Source organism: Emys orbicularis, chromosome 3 (assembly GCF_028017835.1).
Source record: "Emys orbicularis isolate rEmyOrb1 chromosome 3, rEmyOrb1.hap1, whole genome shotgun sequence".
Lineage (NCBI taxonomy): Eukaryota > Metazoa > Chordata > Testudines > Emydidae > Emys > Emys orbicularis.
The window spans coordinates 137,908,165-137,932,399 of record NC_088685.1 but is presented as its reverse complement, the minus strand read 5'-3'; the positions used below and the strand labels follow the sequence as shown (position 1 = coordinate 137,932,399).

The window sequence follows — 24,235 nt, the reverse complement described above, 5'->3', positions numbered from 1 at the left end:
TTACGGGAGATAATGCTGCCCGCGTCTTATTTACAGTATCACTTGAAAGTGAGAACAGGCATTTGCATGGCACTTTTGTAGCCGGTATGGCAAGGTATTTGTGTCAGATATGCTAAACATTCATATGCCCCTTCATGCTTTGGCCACCATTCCAGGGGACATGCTTCCATGCTGATGATGCTTGTTTTTTTTTTAAAAATGAGTTAATTAAATTTTGACTGAACTTCTTGGGGGAGAATAGTATGTCTCCTGCTCTGTTTTACCCACATTCTGCCATGTATTTCATATTCTAGCAGTCTTGGACGATGACCCAGCACATGTTCATTTTAAGAACACGTTCACGCAGATTTGACAAAATGCAAAGAAGGTACCAATGTAAGATTTCTAAAGATAGCTACAGCACTCGACCCAAAGTTTAAGAATCTGAAGTGCCTTCCAACATCTGAGAGGGACGAGGTGTGGAGCATGCTTTCAGAAGTCTTAAAAGAGCAACACTCTGATGCAGAAACTACAGAACCCGAACCACCAAAAAAGAAAATCAACCTTCTGCTGGTGACATCTGACTCAGATGATGAAAATGAACATGCATCAGTCTGCACTGCTTTGGATAGTTATTGAGCAGAACCCATCATCAGCATGGACGCATGTCCTCCGGCATGGTGGTTGAAGATGAAGGGACATATGAATCTTTAGCACATCTGGCATGTAATTATTTTGCGACACCGGCTACAACAGTGCCATGCGAACTCCTGTTCTCACTTTCAGGTGACATTGTAAAGAAGCGGGCAGCATTATCTCCTGCAAATGTAAACAAACTTGTTTGTCTGAGTGATTGGCTGACCAGGAAGTAGGACTGAGTGAACTTGTAGGCTCTTAAGTTTTACATTGTTTTGTTTTTGAATGCCGTTTTTTTGTACATAATTCTACATTTGTAAGTTCAACTTTCATGATAAAGAGATTGCATTACAGTACTTGTATAAAGTGAATTGAAAAATACAATTCTTTGTTTTTTACAGTGCAGATATTTGTAATAAAAAATATAAAGTTAGCACTGTACACTTCGTATTCTGTGTTGTAATTGAAATTAATATATTTGAAAATGTTATAAACATCCAAAAATATTTAAAATAAATGGTATTCTATTGTGGTTTAACAGTGCGATTAATCGTGCAATTAATTTTTTTAATAGCTTGACAGCCCTAGTTTCTACTTAAAGGATGTTAATATGTACAAATGAATACTGATTGATTTAACTATGTATTTTTGTGTTTTCAGGAGAATCTTTCTACACATGGCTAGAAGGTAAAAGGAAAGTTGATATGATGCCTAAAATTAATGTCAGTTGCATTAGAAAAAACAGATACAAGTGTTATTACCCAATTTCTTATCCTTACTCACGGTCAGTCATATTTGGTTGGTGCCTGGAGTGAATGTCCATCTTCATCCCAAAACCAGTAATTGTTTCTTAATGGATCAGTTATTGTAGTATGTGTAAGAGATTTTGCACCCTTATGTTGGCATTCTACACTGCTAGAAGAACACTGGTATTCACTTTGCAAGTCTAATTATCCATGATATATGAGAGAGTTGTCTCTAAGCAATAGGGTTTTGTACTATAGATAAAACTGTCCTCATAAATGTTTTAGACAATCTAGGTGATTGTATATTATGTTCAGCTGATCTACACAAAGATTTATGAATATATTTTCTTTATGAACCTACATATGGTGTGTGAAATCAAGAGTTTTTGGTAGTGTGGGTTTTTAAAAGTATTTAGAGTGAACTAAATTGGACTTGAAATCAGGGTAAATTAGCCTCCTGAAATTATTCAAGCAATCATGCTCAGAATGCACTCTTTTTATGCAGAGATATCTTTGTGCAATAAAAATACTCTAAGCGGCATTCAAAGACTTGTAGAGACCTCCTCTTTTGTTCAGTTGTCATGTTATTGTAAATGCTTTAAGGTTATATTTTCTCAGTGGTGATGCTTGTGCTGTTTACACATTTACTCACCATTTAGCTACTCATGACTCCCAACTTTTAGAATCTAAAATGAGGAAGTAGGCAAAGAAATTGCTAGGATCTTTATTAGGACTAATTGTCAGATGTTTTTGAAAGCAATGGTGGTTGAACCGCTCATTTATACAAGCAGAATTGGTTTTAAGACCAAAGATGGGAACAATTAGCAGCAAAACACAATGTTTTACCTTTTTATTGCCTTAAAATGCCAAGCAGGTTTAATACTGATAGCAACCAAAGGTATCCTCCAAGTGTGGAAAAGAATATTTTGTTAATTGGAGCAAGAAAGCATAATTAAGCCTTTTAAGCAGCTAACTTTTTGTTCTGCATAAAGCATTTACTTCTGCTATTAGTAGCTTTTACAGCTGCTAGCACATGAAAGCATAAAAGCTCAAATGTGTTATTTAAAATAAATAATATGCTTGTAAATGAGGCCAGACCTCCTAAAAGGCAGTTACTTCAGTTTGGCAGTGGGACCATTTTATCCAGAATCTTTTGGAAAATATGTAGTAAGGGTTTGCCCTTTCAGTGGGGTAACGTGCACTGGGGGTGGGAGGAGAGGGGATTTTTAAAGTGCATTAACATATTGCACATTAATGTGTCTATGTAGACCCTGTTGCTGTGCACTAGAAATTCCCTAGTGCACTTCAATGTAGTGCTGTAGCACTACATTGAAGTGCACTAGGGAACTTTTAATGTGCAACAACAGGGTCTGCATAGACCAATTAATGTGAAACACATTACTGCGCTTTAAAAATCACAATCCCCTACTGCACATTACCCCGCTGTGTAGACAAAATCTCTACATTTGGAAGTAGCATACATATCAGTTTGCTCTCTATACGCCAGGGGAAACACTGCTTATTGACTTCAGAAAATATGGTTTCTAGTTAACTTGACCTTAACAGGTTCTCTCCTGGTCCCCTTCTTCCATAAGTGACTCCATGTCCTTTTACTTACAGCCCTTTATTCCTGTGTTGTCCTCCCATTTCTTGTGTGTCATGCAACCTCCACTGTCATCTTCAAAAGCTTCCTCAAAGACTTGTTCTGGTTTGCCTTCCAATGAAGACTCCCACTCCACCACTTTTGCCCTTTAATTTGATTTTGCTCCCTCAAATATCATCAGTATGTTATTTGTTTTCTAATATTTGGACTAAACAACATCTTTTGGGTCTTCAGCCCTCTGAGTTACTATAGCACTTTTCAGTTAAACCACCTCATGGGTGGTGTCCGTGATCATGCCATTAAGGTGTCTGGACATATGGCTGGATCATCACATTTTTAGTGATGAAATTGTTTTGTGACTGCTGGTGCTCTTTATGTTCTCCTCATTGCTTCCCCTTTCTGTGTCCCCAGGAAACTGCTTTTAGCCTTGTTTTTCTGCCCCTTTTCTTCTCAGTTTTATCTTACAACTTAAATATAAAGTCAGTTATCATAGTTAAGCAGCAGCCTTGAGGTTTTCCACTGCCACTATTAAGTTTCATTTATCTTGGCCAGTTTTGTCCAAGTATTTGTTTTATTCTTGCCATTTTTTGTGCATTTATGCCTGCAACCAAAAAGAACAATTTTAGCAGATTCAAATGTTGCCTTTAAATTTGGCCATAAAATATCAGTTGCAGATAGCAGTGACCATTAGGTTAGGATACCTTGTGTGTTTGTTTGTGTGTGTGTGTTTGTGTGTGTTGTGTGTGTTTGTTTGTTTGTTTGTACTTTCTGGATGGTCACTAGTACAATTGTCTCCCTAGCTGTAGAGGCCCAAGTAGATTATTTCAAATCTGTTTTACCCAAATTACATGCATGGGAGCTTTGTCTTGAATTTTTTACCAAATACTCCTTTCTTTTTAATGTGTGCTGACAAAAGCCTTACAGTAATGAACAAGTGTGCCTGTTATGGAGGGGTGGGGGTAGGTGAGTGAGACGGTAGACTTGAGATATAAACTCTTCCCACTGAAAGAACTAAGAATTTTTTAAAAGTGACACTAAATAAGTGGCATTTTCCTTAATTGTAAGTCCAACACTAAAAGCTGAACAGTGCAAATTTTGCATCACATTTTCAGTGAATGTTGTTGTTGTTTTTTATCTTAATGATATTTCTAGTAATCAATGCTTTTTTCTAACCAGGTCTTTGTCTGGAGAAAAGAGTATTCTATAAACTCATTTCTGGACTTCATGTTAGCATCAACTTACATCTCTGTGCAAATTATCTTCTTGAAGGTAATTTATATTTTTATGTAAGAGCCCTGAAAATGTCTGTCGTCTTATATGGCCATTGGGAATAGTTGTTTGTCCTGTCTGTCTGTATATTAAGCCTATTAAATGTGTGTGTGTGTAAACACAGTTTGGCCTCGTCTCCACGGGGACGGGGGATCAATCTATGTTACGCAGCTTCAGCTATATGAATAACGTAGCTGAAGTCGACGTACTTAGATCTGCTCACCATGGTGTCTTCACTGCAGTGAGTCAACTGCTGCCACTCCCCCGTCAACTCTGCTTGTGCCTCTCGCAGTGGTGGAGTACAGGAGTTGACAGGAGAGCGCTCGGGGGTCGATTTTATCGCGTCTAGACTAGATGCGATAAATCGACTGCTGCTGTATCGATCGCTGCCCACTGATCCGGCGGGTAGTATAGACATACCCTCAGTCTATGTATTTGTGCAGTTGTTGTTTGTCTTTACTGAAAATTATCTATCTGTTCTCTGCTTAGAAACCTGGGGGAAGCCTCGTTGGGGACACAATGTCAAGGAGTTTATTCATCGCTTTGACCCTATTGAAACAAAAGGAGAAGGACCAAGGAGGCTAAAGAATTTATATTTCTTATATTTGATTGAGCTGCGTGCTTTGTCAAAAGTTGCACCATACTTTGAGCGTTCATTTGTAGACCTTTACACTGGAAATGTCCAAGAAGATGCTGAATCTAAAACCCTCTTGTTAGACATCTTCAGAGATACAAAGTGAGACATGAGATTTTGTATTACTATTTCAGCCATCTTCTAGGAAGAGAGGTGACTTTTGGATGGATAGAAGGTTTGGGGAAGCCGGATAAAGAAAATGATGGTGGGGAAGAGAATGAGACGACAAGTTGGAAGGGTGAATTGGAAAGGAGGAGGGGCCAAAAACAGTAGTAGGAGGAAACCTTTCTTGTTAGAGCCATTAAGAAACATTTTAAAACATCCAACCCTCACTTTCCCAGGTGTTCAAAATAGATTTCTTGTTCTTCAATATAAAATGTACATAATTATATTGAAAATTAGTAAAATGTATCCAACTTTAGCAGAGATCCTGCTGCTAAACCAGTTTTTACAAGAAGATTATCCCCTCTTGCTCAATTTCCTCTCCGCCTGCATGTCTGCTACTTGGGAGTCCCCTCAACCAACCCATATTTGGCTTTCCTTTGACTAGTCATTGCTCTAGGTCACCTCATTTCCCCTCTGCTACTGTGTGACTCAGTCAGCCTTCTGCTTTGCTTTGCACTAGAAAAACTCAGATAGTTATTCATGATCTAAATCATAACGAAACTAAGTAAATTTTAGGCTGCAAGGAGAACACTAAGAGGATCTATGGGAGAAAGGGGTCTTGATTAGTGGGCAGAGAGGAGCAAAGAGCAATCTCTGCAAAACAAATAAACTGCTTCAGATAAGGTAGTGTTATATTTCTAAAATGGGTACCCTGTAGGGCAATCCCAAGAAACTGTTTTGTATGGACTGAGAGTTCAAAGAAGTTGACTTTTTAAAAATGCTCTCTTTATAATCCTGAGACTCTTTAGGCCAGGGGTGGCCAACCTGTGGCTCCGGAGCCACATGCGGCTCTTCAGAAGTTAATATGCGGCTCCTTGTATAGGCACCGACTCCAGGGCTGGAGTTACAGGCACCAACTTTCCAATGTGCCAGGGGGTGCTCACTGCTCAACCCCTGGCTCTGCCACAAGTCCTGCTCCCACTCCACCCCTTCCCGCGCCCTCCTCTGAGCCTGTCATGCCCTCGCTTCTCCCCCCCCCCCCCCCCCAGAACCTCCTGCATGCCATGAAACAGCTGATCGGGAGGTGTGGGGAGGGCTGCCGGTGGGTGGGAGGCGCTGGGAGCAGCGGGGAGGGGGGAGATGAGGGGCACGGATGCTGACATATTACTGCGGCTCTTTGGTAAATTCTGGCTCCTTCTCAGGCTCAGGTTGCCCACCCCTGCTTTAGGCTGTATGTTAATGCAGATTAATACACACCTCAGACATTTTTTTTGGCTTTGTGGTTTTCTATGCTTATAGTGTGTGTTTGCATTAATCAGCACTGCCGCACAGGCTATCGTGACTGGTCTTCAATGAACCAGAGCAGAAACTTCCAAGTAATTTAAAATAGTTAGTAGAGTGATATTGTACACTTGGATGATATATTGTAGTGTGTGCTGATTTTCTTTACAATTTTTTGTTTGAGCAGATCCTTTCCAATGCACTTCGATGAAAAGTCCATGTTTGCAGGAGATAAAAAAGGGGCCAAGTCATTAAAGGTAAAGTCCTAAACACATCCCTAATGTACATTTTTTTTTAATGTTTAATACCCAGAATATTATTTACTTACACAACAGAAACACTTTTAATAAACCTTCACAGCAGTGTACCTGGGGTGGATGCAGGAAAGGGACAATGAAAACAGCACTGTATTTTGGACCTTGTAAAAGAAACTTACTTAGATAAACCTCTAACAAATTGACCTAATTTCATCTGCTTGGCAATAAAGAAGATTGTGTGACAAATCCAAAAATGACCATAAGGCTGCTTACGAGTTGCTTTGCTCTTGTATCCTCAGCCTGACAGAGTGAAATCTGTTCTGGAGTGCATTGCTCTGCCACTGATACTGTGGCAACACAAATTCATGCAATCAGTCTCAGTGATAGAAGCAGTATTGTTTTTAAATAGAATGTTTCCCATGAAGCCTCATCTTATCTTTAAACAAGGTGGGGAGGTGTAATGCAGTTCCAAACAAACTTGAGTATGAATTTTACATTAGGAAACCTTGATTCCTAGAGGCAGATAGTTAATCTTAAAGCAATTCATCCACGTGACCCAACATTTGTCATTATTGTATGGTCTTTTTGTTCAGATTCAGAAAGTTGGATTACTGAATTAGTAAACCGTAAAGGTGCAAATCTGTTCTTCATATAATTGTTTCATTTGTAGTGTGGTAATTTTACTTACATTACAGGGGTTGCCTACAAAACTATTAGCGTTGTCACAAAATTAGTTAGGTCCAGCAACTACTAACTTGATAAAATGCTGTGGCTACATATGGATTCTGTTTGTGTTCTCTACTAATTTTATCTCCTTAAATCATAGAATCATAGAATATCAGGTTTGGAAGGGACCTCAGGAGGTCATCTAGTCCAACCCCCTGCTCAAAGCAGGACCAATCCCCAACTAAATTATCCCAGCCAGGGCTTTATCAAGCCTGACCTTAAAACCTCTAAGGAAGGAGATTCCACCACCTCCCTAGGTAACCCATTCCAATGCTTCACCACTCTCCCAGTGAAAAAGTTTTTCCTAATATCCAACCTAAACCTCCCCCACTGCAACTTGAGACAATTACTCCTTGTTCTGTCATCTGCTACCACTGAGAACAGTCTAGATCCATCCTCTTTGGAACCCCCTTTCAGGTAGTTGAAAGCAGCTATCAAATCCCCCCCTCATTCTTCTCTTCTGCAGACTAAACAATCCCAGTTCCCTCAGCCTCTCCTCATAAGCCATGTGCTCCAACCCCTTAATCATTTTTGTTTCCCTCCGCTGGACTCTTTCCAATTTTTCCACATCCTTCTTGTAGTTTGGGGCCCAAAAGTGGACACACTACTCCAGATGAGGCCTCACCAATGTCGAACAGAGGGGAATGATCACTTCCCTCGATCTGCTGGCAATGCTCCTACTTATACAGCCCAAAATGGCATTAGCCTTCTTGGCAACAAGGACACACTGTCGACTCATATCCAGCTTCTCGTCCACTGTAACCCCTAGGTCCTTTTCTGCAGAACTGCTGCCTAGCCACTCGGTCCCTAGTCTGTAGCAGTGCATGGGATACTTCCTTCCTAAGTGCAGGACTCTGCACTTGTCCTTGTTGAACCTCATCACATTTCTTTTGGCCCAATCCTCTAATTTGTCTAGGTCCCTCTGTATGCTATCCCTATCCTCCAGCATATCTACCACTCTTCGCAGTTTAGTGTCATCTGCAAACTTGCTAAGGGTGCAGTTCACACCATCCTCCAGATCATTAATGAAGATATTGAACAAAACCGGCCCCAGGACTGACCCTTGGGGCACTCCGCTTGATACTGGCTGCCAACTAGACATGGAGCCATTGATCACTACCCGTTGAGCCTGACGATCTAGCCAGCTTTCTATCCACCTTATAGTCCATTCATCCAGCCCATACTTCTTTAACTTGCCGGCAAGAATACTGTGGGAGACCATATCAAAAGCTTTGCTAAAGTCAAGGAATAACACATCCACTGCTTTTCCCCTCATCCACAGAGCCAGTTATCTTGTCATAGAAGGCAATTAGGTTAGTCAGGCATGACTTGCCCTTGGTGAATCCATGCTGACTGTTCCTTTCCTCTCCTCTAAGTGCTTCAGAATTGATTCCTTGAGGACCTGCTCCATGATTTTTCCAGGGACTGAGGTGAGGCTGACTGGCCTGTAGTTCCCCGGATCCTCCTCCATCCCTTTTTTAAAGATGGGCACTACATTAGCCTTTTTCCAGTCATCCGGGACCTCCCCCGATCGCCATGAGTTTTCAAATATAATGGCCAATGGCTCTGCAATCACATCCGCCAACTCCTTTAGCACCCGGCCCCATGGACTTGTGCTCATCCAGCTTTTCTAAATAGTCCTGAACCACTTCTTTCTCCACGAGGGCTGGTCAACTCCTCCCCACGCTGTGCTGCCCAGTGCAGTAGTCTGGGAGCTGACCATGTTCGTGAAGACAGAGGCAAAAAAAGCATTGAGTACATTAGCTTTTTCCACATCCTCTGTCACTAGGTTGCCTCCCTCATTCAGTAAGGGCCCCAAACTTTCCTCGATTTTCTTCTTGTTGCTAACATACCTGAAGAAACCCTTCTTGTTACTCTTAACATCCCTTGCTAGCTGCTACTCAAAGTGTGATTTGGCCTTCCTGATTTTACTACTGCATGCCTGAGCAATATTTTTATACTCCACCCTGGTCATTTGTCCAATCTTCCACTTCTTGTAAGCTTCTTTTTTGTGTTTAAGATCAGCAAGGATTTCACTGTTAAGCCAAGCTGGTCGCCTGCCATATTTACTATTCTTTCTACACATCGGGATGATTTGTTCCTGCAACCTCAATAAGGATTCTTTAAAATACAGCCAGCTCTCCTGGACTCCTTTGCCCCTCATTTTATTCTCCCAGGGGATCCTGCCCATCAGTTCCCTGAGGGAGTCAAAGTCTGCTTTTCTGAAGTCCAGGGTCCGTATTCTGCCGCTCTCCTTTCTTCCTTGTGTCAGGATCCTGAACTCGACCATCTCATGGTCACTGCCTCCCAGGTTCCCACCCACTTTTGCTTCCCCTACTAATTCTTCCTGATTTGTAAGCAGCAGGTCAAGAAGAGCTCTGCCCCTAGTTGGTTCCTCCAGCACTTGCATCAGGAAATTGTCCCCTACACTTTCCAAAAACTTCCTGGATTGTCTGTGCACCGCTGTATTGCTCTCCCAGCAGATATCAGGGTGATTGAAGTCTCCCATGAGAACCAGGGCCTGTGATGTAGTAAATGAGTTAACAGGCCATCTAGTTTCACTGTGAAGTACAGATAGCTGCATGTTCATATTTTCTGCTAAACATCTATTTTGTAATTCTTTACAGGAAATCCATGTAGTGAATTGGAGATGGTATCCCTAATCTTGTTGTGTTTGGGGCCCACCTTACTGACTCCTGTGTGCTCTTTCAGACTCTTGAACCTGAATAGAATACAGGCAACTGTCGCTGGCTGGTATCTCTGGACACTCTCAGGCTGCAGATCCTCTGCTGGGACCCTGTGGTCCAACTGCCTTGTCCCTGGGACTACTGCTGATCCCTCAGACTCCCCCATAGTTTGCCACACCCTCTGCCATAATTCCAGCCACATGGGTGCTCTGAGTTTAGTTTGTCATTAGGGGCATCTGATATTGAAAACAAACAGACTTTGCACAGGATTCTAATTTCCCAGCCTGGAGAGTTCTCTGGGCTTTGGCAAAGTCCTCTGGGTTGTCCAAAAGCCTTCTGCTCAGATCATAGTTCCTCTTCAGAGTCATGTAGCCTCTCTCCTGCTCTAGGTTAGCTAGCTTTTTCTGATATTGGCTGGTCCCACAGTTAAACAGGTCACCCTTGCTACAAAAGTATGCCCCTCTTTCTTGCTCAAAGCTTCCTGTGTCATGCTCTGTGAGTTCCTCAAGTTTATGTGACCCTTAGCAACACCTAGTTTCTTCCTTCTGCTACTGAGGATTTTCCACTCTCCACTCCCTACAGAGAAGTTGGAGGAGCTAGCTAGATTCTCCTATGTTTAGCCAACTCATTGTCCCAAGGTGTTTCTTCCTGATGGGCAACCGTTAATGTTCAATCACTTACTATTATCCCTGATCTGGCAGAGACATGCTATAGCCCCCGTTAGCAAATAAGGGAGGCAAAAAGGCATCCTTTAAAAAATGGAAGTTAAATCCTAGTGAGGAAAGTAGAAAGGAGCATATAAACTCTGGCAAATGAAGTGTAAAAATATAATTAGGAAGGCCAAAAAAGAATTTGAAAAACAGCTAGCCAAAGACTCAAAAAGTAATAGCAAAAATATTTTAAAGTACATCAGAAGCAGGAAGCTTGCTAAACAACTAGTGGGGCCACTGGACGATCGAGATGCCAAAGGAGCACTTAAGGATGATAAGGCCATTGCAGAGAAACTAATTGAATTCTTTGCATCCGTCTTCATTGCTGAGGAGTTAAGGGAGATTCCCAAACCTGAGCCATTCTTTTTAGGTGACAAATCTGAGGAACTGTCCAGATTGAGGTATCATTAGAGGAGGTTTTGGAACAAATTGATAAATCAAACAGCAATAAGTCATCAGGAACAGATAGTATTCACCCAAGAGTTCTCAAGGAACTCAAATGTGAAATTGCAGAACTATTAACTGTAATCTGTAACCCATCATTTAGATCAGCTTCTGTACCAAATGACTGGAGGATAGCTAATGTGACGCCAATTTTTTAAAAAGGCTCCAGAGTTGATCCCAGCAATTACAGGCTGGTAAACCTGACTTCAGTACCGGGCAAACTGGTTGAAACTATAGTTAAGAACAAAATTGTCAGGCTCATAGATGAACATAATTTGTTGTGGAAGAGTCAACATGGTTTTTGTAAAGGGAAATCATGCCTCACGAATCTACTAGAATTCTTTGAGGGGGGTCAACAAGCATGTGGACAAGGAGGATCCAGTGGATTTAGTGTACTTAGATTTCTGAAAATCTAGTACTTTGACAAGGTCCCTCACCAAAGGCTCTTAAGCAAAGTAAGCTGCCATGGGATAAGAGGGACGGTCATCTCATGGATTGGTAACTGGTTAAAAGATAGGAAACAAAGGGTAGGAATAAATGGTCAGTTTTCAGAATGGAGAGAGGTAAATAGTGGTGTCCCAGAGGTCTGTACTTGGACCAGTCCTGTTCAATATATTCATAAATGATCTAGAAAAAGGGGTAAACAATGAGGTGGCAAAATTTGCAGATGGTACAAAATTGCTCAAGATAGTTAAGTCTCAGGCAAACTGCAAAGAGCTACAAAAGGATCTCTCAAAACGGGTGACAGGGCAACAAAATGGCAGATGAAATTCAATGTTGATAAATGCAAAGTAATGCACCTTGGAACACATAATCCCAACTATACATATAAAATCATGGGGTCTAAATTGGCTGTTACCACTCAAGAAAGAAATCTTGAAGTCATTGTGGATTGTTCTCTGAAAACATCCACTCAATGTGCAGCGGCAGTCAAAAAAGCGAACCGAATGTTGGGAATCATTAAGAAAGGGAGAGATAATAAGACAGAAAATATCATATTGCCTCTATATAAATCCATGGTACACCACATCTTGAATTCTGCGTGCAGATGTGGTCGCCCTATCTCAAAAAAAGATATATTGGAATTGGAAAAGGTTCAGAAAAGGGCAATGAAAATTATTAGGGGTATGGAACGGCTTCCATATGAGGAGAGATTAATAAGACTAGGAATTTTCAGTTTGGAAAGAGACGACTAAGGGGGTATATGATAGAGGTCTATAAAATCATGACTGGTGTGAAGAAAGTAAATAAGGAAGTGTTATTTACTCCTTCTCATAACACAAGACCTAGGGGTCACCAAATGAAATTAATAGGCAGCACTTTTAAAACAAACAAAAGGAAGTATTTCTTCACACAATGCACAGTCAGCCTGTGGAACTCTTTGCCAGAGGATGTTGTCAAGGCCAAGACTATAACAGGGTTCAAAAAAGAACTAGATAAATTCATGGAGGGTAGGTTCATCAATGGCTATTAGCCAGGATGGGCAGGGATGGTGTCCCTAGCCTCTGTTTCCCAGAAGCTGGGAATGAACAGCGGGAAAAGGATCACTTGATGATTACCTGTTCTGTTCATTCCCTCTGGGGCACCTGGCATTGGCCACTGTCGGAAGACAGGATGCTGGGCTAGATGGACCTTTGGTCTGACCCAGTATGGCCATTATTATATTCTTATGTTCACATCCACATAGAGGCATTCCACAATACACCGCTACCTCGATATAACGTGACCCGATATAACACGAATTTAGATATAACGCGGTAAAGCAGTGCTCCGGGGAGGGGGGGCTGCGCACTCTGGTGGATCAAAGCAAGTTCAGTATAACATGGTTTCACCTATAACGCGGTAAGATTTTTTTGGCTCCCGAGGACAGTGTTATACTAAGGTAGAGGTGTACAATTTCATAGCTACTTCATAACAACAACCAGAATTCCATAGATTCCCCAAATCGTAAATTCCCCAAATTAGTGAGCCTGCTACTTTCTAAACTGCTTAAAGTACTAGACTTCTTTTAAAAGCCTGCCTTAGCGTGAAACTTTTTTTTATGTATTTATTGCTAGGAAGAATTCAGGTTGCATTTCAAAAATATATCCCGCATAATGGATTGTGTTGGATGCGATAAATGCAGATTGTGGGGCAAATTGCAGGTACGTTGTATTTTGCTTTCCTGTGTATGCATACCTTTTTGGGAATTTGCCATTTTATCTAGAAATTTGATGGCTGTCACTGTTTAGTTCTCTGGTATCCATGTGGTATTGCTCAAATGTATAGCACTTCTTATATGTTCAAAATAAGTTCTAGAAATGATTAGTATTTGTCACAGTTATTTCACTGATTAAGATGTAAATGTTCACAAAGTTATGAAACATAAGTTTCAGCAAACCTCAAAAGCAAAATCCCATTAGTGATGTCTTTTATTACCATCTTACGACACGTGTGTGTATGTGTATGTATAATATATATATAATATGCAGTAAATAGATGAACCTTGCAAAATAGGAAGCTTTCCTGGCAAGTATAACACATGCAGTATTTCTACCTACAAGCATTCAGAAATCATGAGATTGGCTTAAGAATCCTGAGACTTCAAATGTTTTTGGACTCTCTGTTTGCTTTCTAGTTTCTGCATCTTTAGGGTGTCCTCCTCACTTCATGATTTCAGACTTCTCTCTGCAACCATAAGGGCTAGAACCTTTTTTAAAATGAAAGCTGAGATTCTCATGTATTCATAGGAACTGCAGCTTTAAGAAAGAAGCCAAATGTTACAAGACTCACAATAAAACTGCAAGAGTTGGCAACACTACCAGTGTCTTGACTTCTGCAGATCTTAAACTTTAATTAAAAGCAAAATTTAAAGTTACTAGCCCTGAGTGTTGGAAATAGTCTTTAAAATGTGAACTGAGAATAACCAATACTGTGAGAGCAATTGCCGGCATTACACCATCAGGCATGTAGGGAGCTCCACTCACCTTCTTTCAGCTCCGCAGCAGAATAAGTGGAAGAGCAAATGTAATGGCCTGTTCTGAATCCTCAGGACCCTCCCTCTGCCCCCCTCTTTGGCTCCTCTGTGCTTCCACTACCCTTTTTTCTCCTCATGAGAGGCCAACTTAAACCAAGCACACATCCCTCCTGTCCTGCAACATCCTCTTGCAACTGTCCCCAACCACTGCCTCCTGCTCAGATCCAACGGGTCCTTCCCCAGGCCATATAAGTGTGTGTGGGGGGGAGGGGGGAATAGAAGATAACTGGCACCTTAGCACTTCAGAATCTCTAATAGCCATTTTCTACACACAAAGGGAGGAGTTAAAGCAGAAACCTCTCCCTCTTTCCCTGCAGAGGCTAAAATAGTAACACTGACAGTGGAGCAGCCAGGAGGTGAGGAGCCTCCTAATGGGGAAAAACTCTAGGTTTGATTGTGCGGGGAGAGGTTTTTGAGGCAGCCAGGAGGATGCCTGATTAGGGGAGAGGGGCTGAGGTGGCTTTAGCAACCTTGAAGAGCTGCTGCTTTGTGATAGTAGATTTGGTGGGGCAGAGAAGAAAACTCATGAATTTCGGAGGAAGCGGCTAGGGAGAGGGAAGAACTGAAATTTGATGGTGATGGGAAGAGAATTCATGAATTTAAAGCTGAGGAGTATGTGTAAAAGAGAGAGGATGAACTTGGTGTGTAATTGGAGGAGTGCATGCACATGGTTAGGTGTGTTCTGGTACATGTGGGAGCATGTCCAGGTGTTGAAGGGGAAGGCAGAGTGTTGTGTGTGTAAGCTGGACTTATGTCTGAGTAAGTAAATTTCTCTTGACAATTTTGCAAGGGTGAACTAGACTGTTTTATTAATGGTTAAAAATGCTGAATTTCTTTTAGACTCAAGGCTTAGGAACTGCTCTAAAGATTTTATTCTCTGAAAAAGAGATTCAGAACCTTCCCGAGAATAGTCCGTCAAAAGGTTTTCAACTCACACGTCAAGAAATAGTTGCTCTCATAAATGCATTTGGAAGGTAAGTTACCTTTTTTTGTTTGAAGGTATCTAACAGCAGGTTGTAGATTTTGAGCTTAACTCTTGATAAAATCTGTGAAAAAATAGATACTTTTAAGATTACCTTTTTGGGGAAGGAGGAGGAGGGTAAGTAAGTTTATAAATACACCTCTACCCCGATATAACACGACCCGATATAACACAAATTCGGATATAACGCGGTAAAGCAGCACTCGGGGGGCTGCGTGCTCCGGCGGATCAAAGCAAGTTCGATATAACGCGGTTTCACCTATAACGTGGTAAGATTTTTTGGCTCCCGAGGACAGCGTTATATCGGGGTAGAGGTGTATCACGAACACCTTGGTGCCAACTATTTGGAATAATGATGATGGCATGTCTCAAAATGTTCATATTTGGATAAATACCCAAGAATTAATGTGTATCCTAGCTATCAGAAATTGTTTAGAAATTTTGGCTTTGAATCTCTTCAACAAGCTTTATCATGAGATTTCTGATACTTCCTTTTTCTTTCTGAGCCAGGAATACTATGAGCGCAGCTCTTCTCTCAGTAGTGATGCACTTTGGGTCTTGAATATGCACACACGAAAAATGGGGGACAGGTGCAAAAGTGTTACCTGCATGTTAGAGAATCTAAAAAGAAAAAAGCACGCTTAGTTCTAATTCAGTTTTGCAAAGTTTTTTGTGTGGTGTGCTCATTTTTTCCACATTAGTATATATCTTTAGTGTAGCTGTTTCACTGGTAAAAAAATTCTGCCAGTCTAAAGTTTTATTTCATCAGTGTGAGTTGCAATTTTTAAGGGTGAAAAACCTCCACTTTGTTCCTCATACTAGACCCTAGGGAACTGAGCAAGCTTTGCAGGTTTTTGGCGCTTGCCCCCCCTCCCCCCCCTGCTGAAACCAATTTAGGTAGGATTAAACAGCTATTCAACTTTGCTTAGCAAATTTGGTCGTCTTTTAAATAAAATAATGAAGTAAGGGAATTCTTTTGAAATCCTTCTAAACTCTCCCTTAAATATAGTTGAGTGTCAATCTTACAAATAGGGCAGATTTTTGGAGGGAAAAGAAGTTTTACTTTTAGAGTTGTTTAAATCTCTAGTTACTGCCCTGAAACAAACAAATGGAAGAATTTGCAATATCTTTGCTATTTTCAACATGTACTAATACAAAGGGGGTTTTGTTTTGTTTTACAGGCTTTCCACAAGTATAAAAGAGTTGCAGAATTTTAAACTTTTATTACAACATACTAGGTAATGATGGTTTTTACACATCACAGTAGTGCTGACCGTTAACTGACTGCATCAAGCAAAAAGAAATCAATCCTTACAGGACTTATACTACAAGCTGATTTAAAAAAATTTAAAATTCAGATACCAACTTGAATATTTATGTTTAAAATAGGAATAGTTATTAATTAGAAAAGATATTTATGAATGAAGTATATAGTTTTAAACACATAAATTATGCTGATCTCCTGTCTGTTGTATTGCCATTTTATATAATTTTTCTTTGTTTCACTGTTGTCTTTCATTCAAGGATAATTGTTTAAGATTAAATTACTGTCCCTACATCTTGAATGCAATGTTGATGTGAACAAACTTGCACTGCTTCAAACAAAAATAAGTGGTTCTCCTTTTAAATATTGGACATCAAAATATTGTAAGGGAATAGTCACTGCTTCATTCTAGCTGTATAGAAGAAAATCCTTATTTTCTTTTTGTGTTTCTTCAGTTTTCACTTGCTTTTTTATTTCCTTGTATTGCATAATTGTAAACAATGGAAAATTAATTAACAGAAACTTTATTTTGTGCTGTAAGGTCCTTGGCACCTCATTGATGCCAACTGTTTCTCACCATCCCTTTGTTTTTAAACTTCCTTGATCCGCACACGCACACACTGTCATAACTGCCTTCTCACTGATGGAATAAGGATGAAAATTATTTCTCCAGAGCCCTAACTCTGCAACTTTGGTCTACCCTATGGGGTTGTTAGTGGAGCGCTGCTAGTATGAGGAGCTTTGGTCAAGCATACCCTCCAGCCTCCCTTTTTTCCTCTTCTCCCCTAGAATCACAGGATCAGTCTTTAGGAATTGTTCTTTTAGTATTATAAGAAGTTAAAATATCACACTTCTTTCCCTCTTGGGGTGGTGGAAATGCATTAAGAATGGATACAGCTTGGATTGGACTTTAATGGGATTATGTTTGTTGTGCTGTATGAAAAGGTCAGTGCAAAAAAGACAGCTTGTTTTGATAGACTTGGGTTTTTAAAAAAAATACATTTAAAATGGCAAAACATGTCAACATTTAATAGTGCATACTTTTATCTATGCAATCCCTAACCATATCTTCTCCAAAAGGATATTCAACATATTTAATGAAACGGGTATATTATAGTGCATTTTATGTAAATTGATTGTTAATTTGCTCCATCAGGTTCCAAAAAGTACTACTGATCAGTAGCAACCAACAGTGGTTTAAATTTAAAACGGAAGTAATAAAAGTAAATAGTATTTTTGAACAGCTTGCGTAAGCTGTAATAAATGTAATATTTAGTGAAGTTATCTGAGTACATTATGAATGTCAGTAATGCTGGTACAGTATACAGATATGTCTATAGCATCTTTTACTTTTAAACTGAAAACGATCTTTACAAAACAAATAAAAAGTGCTCTTAAACCTTTCTCATCCTACCAAATCTTACTCAGTGTTTTTGTTTATACAGTTTATAGTAGTGTAACTATTGGTCATGTTAAACTGTGTTAGATTCCATAATGTTGCCCGCTACAGTTCAGAGGGGAAAATACTTTGAAAGCTGCTGTATATACTGTGTTCTTCTTGTAACCATCCCAGTCCATAAACAGACCTACTACCTTTTCTATTTGATTGAAAAGGAAATAGGCTATCCTGCTTTCAGTATTTGCTTTGGAGTCAAACTGGTGAAAACTAAACGGAAAAATCATTTTGGTTTCTGTTAAATAAATTAGCATTGAAGCTGATATCCGGTCTTTATACATTACTGTTTAATCATTACATAAAATTGGTATAACTCATTAATAGACATCTTAAGGCAGTGATAGAGTAAACTAATGACAACCTCAAAATGTTAATGTAGGGTTTCCTTGCCCAGTAATCTAACAAGAGACTTCTTTCCTTTCTTAGCTGCCATGTTTTTAGTTCTCAGCCACTAAGATTTAAAATATCTGTTTTTAATGAGTACTTATAGCTGGCTGAGAGACACTCCATTATTTACCTTTTTTGTCATTCTCCTGGCTTTTGGGTTAATCATTAAAGGCTGGAGTTGAGCCTCTAGGCTCACTCCTGTGTGAGAGGAGGTGCACAGGTGAGATTTAATTGTACGGTTAATGATGGTTTAGATCCCTATGGCCTTAGATAGGCATCTTTTTAGTTATAATTTAAATCAAAATAAATTAGCTGCGTAGCCCCAGCATTAGCTCCTGAAAGGATTTAAGACTCAGTTATACTTTTCTCTCCTGCTTCCTCCTTGCTTTGTGGGGAAAGTAAAGTGTTTTTACCCCTTTTTGGGGGTACAAATTACTAATCTTCTCTTCCTCACCAAAGTGGCCAACGTTTGGCCAATGTTTATGGACATTGAAACATAGAATCATAGAATATCAGAGTTGGAAGGGACCTCAGGAGGTCATCTAGTCCAACCCCCTACTCAAAGCAGGAGCAATCCCCAACAACTAAATCATCCCAGCCAGGGCTTTGTCAAGCCTGACCTTAAAAACCTCTAAGGATGGAGATTCCACCACCTCCTTAGGTAACCCATTCCAGTGCTTCACCACCCTCCTAGTGAGAAAGTTTTTCCTAATATCTAACCTAAACCTCCCCCACTGCAACTTGAGACCATTACTCCTTGTTCTGTCATCTGCTACCACTGAGAATAGTCTAGATCCATCCTCTTTGGAACCCTTTTCAGGTAGTTGAAAGCAGCTATCACATCCCCCCCCCCCCCCCTCATTTTTCTCTTCTGCAGACTAAATAATCCCAGTTCCTTCAGCCTCTCCTCATAAGTCATGTGCTCCAGCCCCCTAATCATTTTTGTTGCCCTCCGCTGGACTCTTTCCAATTTTTCCACATCCTTCTTGTAGTGTGGGGCCCAAAACTGGCATCATTGCTGTGTACCCACTCCATCCATTTGCTCATATGGGGTGAGGTAGGGGATCATACAGCCACTATTCTCCCCTCACACCCATAGCCATAATCCACACAAAGCTAATGCAGCTGTATAAGGCAGTGGAGTTTATTTTCTCTATTCCTACATGTGGCTGGGTAACACAAGGGCATAAATGAAGCTTAAGAGAATTCTGTATGAGACAGTTCTGTGGCATTTGAGGATGGTGCTCACCTCCTCAGTAACAAAATAAGGAAAGTATTTTACTTCATTAAGACATTTTTGTAGAAACTAGTTGAAACAACTTTCCTCTGTCATGTACCTTTTTAACTGTATTTGATGTACATTCTTTGAATATGTTGCTTATGAAGTTTTGCCATGGGAATCAGATGACATATAGTTCTTTATACATTAAATTAAATTTTAACAGCTTGCAGACCTGTTTTTGATATTAAAAACGAGGCAGTTGCACTGATGCTCATGAGCTGTAAACTATTTTAGATTCCAAGTAAATACTGACTAGTGCTGGCTTGTCAACACTGCTCTTGCCTGCCATTCACTGCAGAACAAAGATATACTTCCTAGTGTAAATGGCAGAATGATTGTAATAGCTGATGTAATAAGGAGAAAAAAACACTTGAAATTCCCTTAGTCACTGGGATTTGATACCATTTAAGTGGGACAGTAAAAAAAGATCTAGTACAAACTGTTAAGACACTCTTATTGAACTTAAGATCCCAGTGCCTCAGGTGGAGATGAATAAACTTGTTAAACTATAACAGATATACTGACCTTTGCAAATTGTTTTGGTAAAAATGTTTTCCCCATTTCAGTGTGTTCCTTGTGTTTAATACGTTGCTGTATATGCATGAAATGCCACATGGTGCCATGTTTTCTAGAATTGCGTTCTAATGGTTGGAAGGAAAAAAACCTATCCTCCCTCTGACTTTTATTGTTTTGTGCTTTTTCTGGGCAATGGTCTTTAATATGTTAATTTATAAGCAAAAGCATCCACAACACCTACACCTCAGAACTCCACAGTACCTGAATGTTTGGTGTATCTAAAGTAATTTATGAAAATATGTAGCATGTTTCTCACAATACAAAATTCACGGCTTGGACTGCTTGGAGGGATCCACACACATTTGCAAATCTTTCTTATCTAGATCAGAATCTGAAAAATGCAAATTAAATAATTATTTCGCTGGTACACATCTTCCTTTTGTGGGTATAACTTTGTAGGGGGTTTTTTCATTGAAGGTACCATTTCTTTTCTTTAGACTTACCATATGTTGTATTTTTATTCTCTTCCCCCCCACACACTGAGTTTCTAATCTGCTGGGAGGTGCTCCCCCTGGCTCTGTCCAGGCCCCATCCCCACTCCACCCCTTCCCCCAAGGCTCCACCCCCACTCCGTCCCGCCTCTTCCTGCCTCACCTCTTCCCCACCCAGTTCCGCCCCCTCCCCCAAGCGCTCATTGCCCTCGCTCCTCTCCCCTCCCCCCAGCACCTCCTGATGCCACAAAACATCTGATCAATGATAGGCACTGAGAGGGAGAGGAAGGTGCTGATCTGCGGGGCCCACCGGCGAGCAGGAGGCACTGGGGGGGTGGAGGAGGTTCTGGTAGGTGGGGTTCTCCTCACTCCCCCGCCTATCGCTCACCTCCCTGTTAGCCTCTTCACCCCGCTCGCCCACCCAACTCCCACCTCACCTCCCCACCTGCCTCCTCATGATTTTATCCAAGCGCAGGGCCCCCCAAAGTGCAGGGCCCGGGTCAGTCACCCCGATTCGCCGTACCCAAGGGATGACTCTGCCCAAACGGCCCATTAGAAGAAAATGAGCAGGCTGTCAGGTTCTTTTTGGAGAAATCCTACGCAAAAGTAAATTAATGTATTATTCAGACTTTTAATTATATATTAACACTGCCACATGTTTGTCACCACTTAAACTGTATTGTGATGTATGATGCATATAAGCTCTGAGTACATAGCTGTACACAAGGGCCAAATTCAGCCCATGGATGTTCATGTGTGGTTCCCATGATCTTTCACTGAGTGGCCATAAATACATTCAATGTATGCAATTTGGCCACAACGTCTGTCTGAAGAATTCTTGAAATTAACTCTATTTTTAAACATGGGAAATAATCAGTTTTATTTTTTATTCAGCAAGTTGGGCTCTCATTATGAAATTGTCTTTTATAAATAATAGGGCTGTTGATTAATTGTAGTTAACTCACGTGATCAACTCAAAAAAATTAATCCTGATTAAAAAAAATTAATCACAGTTTTAATTGCACTGTTAAGCAATAGAATACCAAGTAAAATTTATCAAATATTTTTGGATGTTTTTTTACATTTTCAAATATATAGATTTCAATTACAACACAGAATACAAAGTGTACAGTGCTCACTTTATATTATTTTTGATTAATATTTGCACTCAAAATGATAAAAAAAATAGTATTTTTCAGTTCAGCTCATACAAGTACTGTAGTGCAATCTCTTTATCGTGAAAGTACAACTTACAAACATAGATTTTTGTTGTTGTTACATAACTGCACTCAAAAACAAAACAATGTAAAACTTTAGAGCCTACAAGTCCACCCAGTCCTACTTCTGCTTCAGCCAATTGCGAAGACAAGCTTATTTACATTTACGGGACATAATGCTGCCTGCTTATTATTTACCATGTCACCTGAAAGTGAGAACAGGCGTTCGCATGGCACTTTTGTAGCTGGCATTGCAAGGTATTTACATGCCAGATATACTAAACATTCGTATGCCCCGTCATGCTTCGGTCACCATTCCAAAGGACATGCTTCCATGCTGATGACGCTCATTCAAAAAAAATGTTAATTACATTTGTGACTGAACTCCTTGGGTGAGATTTGTATGTCTCCTGCTCTGTTTTACCCACATTCTGCCATATATATTGTGTTACAGTAGTCTCGGATGATGACCCAGCACATGTTGTTTGTTTTAAGAACACTTTTACTGCAGATTTGACAAACACAAAGAAGGTACCAATGTGAGATTTCTAAAGATAGCTACAGCACTCGACCCAAGGTTTAAGAATCTGAAGTGCCGTCCAAAATCTGAGAGGGACTAGGTGTGAAGCATGATTTCAGAAGTCTTAAAAGAGCAACACTCCAATGCAGAAACTACAGAACCTGAACCACCAAAAAAAAAAAAATCAACCTTCGGCTGGTGGCATCTAACTCAGATGATGAAAATGAACATGCATCGGTCTGTACTGCTTTGGATCGTTATCGAGTAGAACCAGTCAGCAGCATGGATGCATGTCCTCTGGAATGATGATTGAAGCATGAAAGGACATATGAATCTTTAGGGCATTTGGCACGGAAATATCTTGTGACGTTGGCTACAACAGTGCCATGTGAATGCCTGTTCTCACTTTCAGATGACATTGTAAACAAGAAGTGAGCAGCATTATCTTCTGCAAATGTAAACAAACTTGTTTGAGCAATTGGCTGAACAAGAAGTAGGACTGAGTGGACTTGTAAAACTTTAGAGCCTACCTTGCTTTATTTTTGAGTGCAGGGTTTTTGTTTTTTTGTTACATAATTCTACATTTGTAAATTCAACTGTCATGATCAAGAGATTGCACTACAATGCTTACAATGGGGGAATTGAAAAATACTATTTTTGTTTTTTACAGTGCAAATATTTGTAATAAAAATAAATATAAACTGAGCACTGTACACTTTGTATTCAGTGTTGCAATTGAAATCAAAATATTTGAAAATGTAGAAAACATCCAAAAATATTTAAATAAATGATATTCTATTGTTTAACCGCGATTAATCGCAGTTAATATTTTTAATTGTGATTAATTGCAATTAATTGTTTTAATTGCTTGACAGTCCTAATACGTAAGGCTAAATAGCTCTGTCATCTTTATGCATTTTTCACAGAGCATCTTTATCACAAATCTGGATGCTAGTACACACTTAACTATGTTGAAAGACCAGTGAAGGTTGCCACAACTATCTGTTTAGTGGCTTATAGTAAATAAATTGTAATGTGATTAAAGTTGAGTCTTTTAATCTTACTCTTTTCATTCCTGTGTGTATGTATGTCTTTGATTAGCTGAGAGCTAATCTCTGGTGTACTTGGTAGTGTCTGAAATCAAAACTAAGATCATTGTTTTGTAACACATTTGGTCACATTCATCCATAGTGTAATTCCATTTGTTTCTGTGGAGATACAAAGGGATTAGGGATTACTTTTGTCCAGTTTGTTTAAAATACAAATTTACCGTGATTAAGTGTTAGTTGTTTAAAGTAAAGCTAACATAGCCAATAAATTCAAGAAATTGGGGTAATTCCTATCGATTTGCAATGGATCTTGAAATACTTTTGTGCAAGCACCATAATAAATTTCCCAGGCTGTTCTGATTCTGCCCTGGCATGGCAGTAGAGCCCAAAGTATTGCATTCTGGTTTCTAAGGAGGAGCCTATGTAACCCACCCACCTCCTGGGTGTGGTGTTCTGTCCCATCTAGTGGTGCGGAGACCACTTAGAGAGAGAGAGATTAATGAGTCTCCTCTACACCATATGGCTTTTAGCTCATGCAGTAGAGGCTCATGCACTAAGCTCCAGAGGCCCCAGGTTCAATCCCATCTGCCGATGACTGAGGTCTTTCGGTGTTGCACCTACATTAACGTGGATCTCAAAATTCACTAATAAGCTAGTGATTGAAAAAGAAAACTAAAGGTGTACACCTACCAATTCAGGGGAAAGACTCAATGCTCTGAGCTGCGCTCTGGGTGCAGCATTTTTCGTATACTTACGAGTCAATTCAAGAAACCTTTTAACTTTCTGTTCTGGATATTTTAAAGAAGTTGCTGATATCTTAACTGGCTCCCTAGAGAGCAGAATATGCCCTAAAAAGACAGGCTTTTTAAAAGCATGCTTCAAACTTATTGAAATTATTGAGAGAGAAGGATGTTCATTCCTTGTAGGGTCAAGATCTTACTTTTCAACTGTTTTGTCAAAGTAACACCCCCAAAAATT

The 24,235-nt window shown here is 40.0% G+C and overlaps 1 protein-coding gene across 1 annotated transcript in view; it reads left to right on the top strand.

Annotated features, from left to right (window-relative positions):
- Positions 1-17,713, top strand: part of ERO1B (endoplasmic reticulum oxidoreductase 1 beta) — a 59,025-nt gene extending 41,312 nt beyond the window's left edge. The window contains exons 10-16 of the mRNA XM_065400704.1: positions 1,276-1,302; positions 4,141-4,233; positions 4,723-4,969; positions 6,441-6,510; positions 13,135-13,221; positions 14,934-15,067; positions 16,257-17,713. Of these exons, the coding sequence (XP_065256776.1) occupies positions 1,276-1,302; positions 4,141-4,233; positions 4,723-4,969; positions 6,441-6,510; positions 13,135-13,221; positions 14,934-15,067; positions 16,257-16,317 (719 nt within the window). The 3' untranslated portion in view covers positions 16,318-17,713. The remainder of the gene's footprint in view (positions 1-1,275; positions 1,303-4,140; positions 4,234-4,722; positions 4,970-6,440; positions 6,511-13,134; positions 13,222-14,933; positions 15,068-16,256) is intronic.
- The last annotated feature ends 6,522 nt before the right edge of the window (positions 17,714-24,235 follow it).